Source organism: Zingiber officinale, chromosome 3A, assembly GCF_018446385.1.
Source record: "Zingiber officinale cultivar Zhangliang chromosome 3A, Zo_v1.1, whole genome shotgun sequence".
In the NCBI taxonomy this organism is placed as follows: domain Eukaryota; kingdom Viridiplantae; phylum Streptophyta; class Magnoliopsida; order Zingiberales; family Zingiberaceae; genus Zingiber; species Zingiber officinale.
The window spans coordinates 17,017,147-17,019,847 of NC_055990.1; the positions used below are offsets into that span (position 1 = coordinate 17,017,147).

Consider the following 2,701-nt stretch of genomic DNA (forward strand, 5'->3'; position numbering starts at 1 on the left):
AAATTTTTAAATAAAATTAAAAAGTAAAAAATGGGGACGTGCTGTGGTAAAGTGCTCAGTGAATTACTTAAGGAAGTGTTTGGTTCTCTCCTAGGAATCGGAATGGATATCATAGTATTATGGAATGGAAATGGGCATGAGCTCGGGTATCATTCTTAAAAATAATGTTTGGTTAGTTGAATATTTTCAATCGGAATGAACCTAAATTTCTTTTTTTTACCCTTAGAGGAAAATAAGAGAAAAAATTAGATCGAAGAGAAAGTTGAATGTGAGAGAAACATATGATGAGAGAGAAAGTGTGATGGGAAAAATAAAGAGAGAGAAAGTGTGATGAGAAAAAATGAGGAAAGAGAGTGTGATAGGAGAGATTGAGAAAAGAAAAAGTATGATAAGAGAGAAAGTTTGTTGAGAGAGAAAGAGTGATGGGAAAAATGAAGAGAGAGAAAGTGTGATGAGAGAAAATGAGAGATTGAGGAGAGAGTATGATAAGAAAGTGTAGTGAGAGAGAAAGTGTGATAGGAAAAAATAAAGAGAGAGAAAGTGTGATGAGAGAAAATGAGGAGAGAGAGTATGATGGAAGAGAATGAAGAGAGAGAAAGTATAATGAGAGAAAATATGGTGAGGGAGTATGGTAAGAGAGATTGGGGAGAGAAAGTATGATGAAAGAGAAAATATGAAGAAAATGATGAGAGAATGAAGAGAGAGAAAATAATGAGAGAGAATATAGAGAGAAAATGGTAGAGAATGTGTGATGAGAGAGAATGAGGAGAGAGAGTTTGATGGAAGAGAATGAAGAGAGAGAAAGTGTGATGAGATAAAATATGGAGAGAGAGTATGGTAAGAGAGATTGAATAGAGAGAAAGAATGATGAAAAAATGAGAAGAAAATAATGAGAGAGTGTGTGTGATGAGAGAGAATACAGAGAGAAAATGGTAGGGAATGTGTGATGAGAGAGAATGAGGAGAGATAAAGTATGTTGAGAGAAAAACTGTGATGATAAAATGAGGAGAGAGAAAGTTTGATGAGAGAGAACAAGGAGAGAGAGTGAAATGAAAGAAAAATGAACAAATATACTTAGGGTATTTTCGCTCAAAATTTAATTCTTATTTTCATTCCATCAAACCCAAGGAGGAGGGGATCAGTTTTATCCATACCCAAATTTTTGAATTTATTTCAAAATTTTGACTTTATTTCCATCAACCAAATACAAAATTTAAGATTGAATCCACCTTCATTCTCAAACTTCTAAACCACCAAAATATTCATCATCTCAACTATAGCATATTTTTTTTTCCAAGTCTAGGACATCGAGGTTCGGGCGCCACGCATGTTTCCACCTTCAAAATTTATTAGTAACGCGTTCATAAGTTCCGAAGTCATGATTCGAATGTTTACTCGATCGGCAACGAAATAGAAAGTCCAGGTCGATCGTCAACAAAACGTACGTTTTATTTTGTCGGCTCCCAATTTGGCATCATTCAGTTATTTAACCGTCCCTGCCGTTCTTCTCGCTTGCCTCCTTTAGCGACCCTAGCAGCCGTTCAATTCCAATGGTCGTTCTCGACACCTCTTTCGTTCCTTTCCCATGTCCTCGAACATCATCATCTCCCTCTTCATTTCTACTTCCTCCTCCTCTCTCCCTCTCCTCCTTCTCTCTCTCTCTCTCTCTCTCTCTCTCTCTCTCTCTCTCTCTCTCTCTCTGTTTGAGAGAAGATCAGAGAGGGAGAAAATTAAAGCAGAATTAATGGACAATATCATAATTTGATGTTTCTTCATCTTGATCGTCGTCTTGATCGATCAATTTCTTGATTCATTCGATCGATAAGATGGCCCACTCCCCGGACGCAGACGAGGCCGCCGCCGCCGCCGGGGTCTTCTCCAAGCACGGCTGCTGCAGCTTCTGGATCCCTTGGCCCTCCTCCGTGCGAGGGTGCAAGGCCTGGGAGCGCATTCCCAGCGGCGAAGGCGGATGCCCTGCGGCCAGCCGCCGGTGGTGGGGCCGGGGCCTCCGCGCCCTGCTCAAGGTCGGACAGGCGTCCAGGGCCATGGCTAGCCGCCGCTTGAGGACCCTCATCCGGCGGTTCCGTCGTCGTGACGGTCGTCCCCGGCACCGCCGCAGCTTCAGCTACGACGCCCTCAGCTACGCCCGCAATTTCGACGAGGGGACGCAGGCCGGCGACTCGGACGTCGACAACGTCCGCCTGGGATTCTCCATCCGCTACGCCAGCTCGCATTCACCGCCGACCAAGCCGCTGGTGGATCTTTCCCCGCCCTTCGCCGGCGCCACCCATTGACGACAGAGAGACGTACGATCAAGTTCCTTTAATTAATCGCATTCGTTCAAACACCGTGTGTTCATGACAGAATTCCTTGCTCATTTTAATTTAACGTGAGCGATCCCAAATGCTTAAACTGTTCGATCGACGATCATGCAGATCGAGAAAGTCAACGAGGATCATATATTTAGATAAGGTTTGGTCAATCTAATTTACTCCAAGATTTTGACTTACAATTATTCAAGATCAAGTTCGCAGTCCATGCATATTGCTGGCCTTTGGTTCTTTAGATACGCCGAAGTTTCATTTTTAATGTAATTTATCCACAAACTAATGACAAGACAATTCACAGTGTGCAAGATTAAGTGACAAAATTAATTATTTTCACCGGTAGTTTATGATGTAATTTAACGTTACCTAATTCT

General features: G+C 42.2%; 1 protein-coding gene across 1 annotated transcript; it reads left to right on the plus strand.

The window, feature by feature from the left end:
* Positions 1-1,826: 1,826 nt before the first annotated feature.
* LOC122050221 lies at positions 1,827-2,294 on the plus strand. The gene has a single exon (XM_042611148.1). The coding sequence runs from the start codon at positions 1,827-1,829 to the stop codon at positions 2,292-2,294; it is 468 nt and encodes a 155-aa protein (XP_042467082.1).
* The last annotated feature ends 407 nt before the right edge of the window (positions 2,295-2,701 follow it).

Excerpts from the sequence above, each read along its gene's own strand:
- LOC122050221 (XM_042611148.1), top strand. The coding sequence starts at position 1,827 with ATGGCCCACTCCCCGGACGCAGACGAGGCCGCCGCCGCCGCCGGGGTC.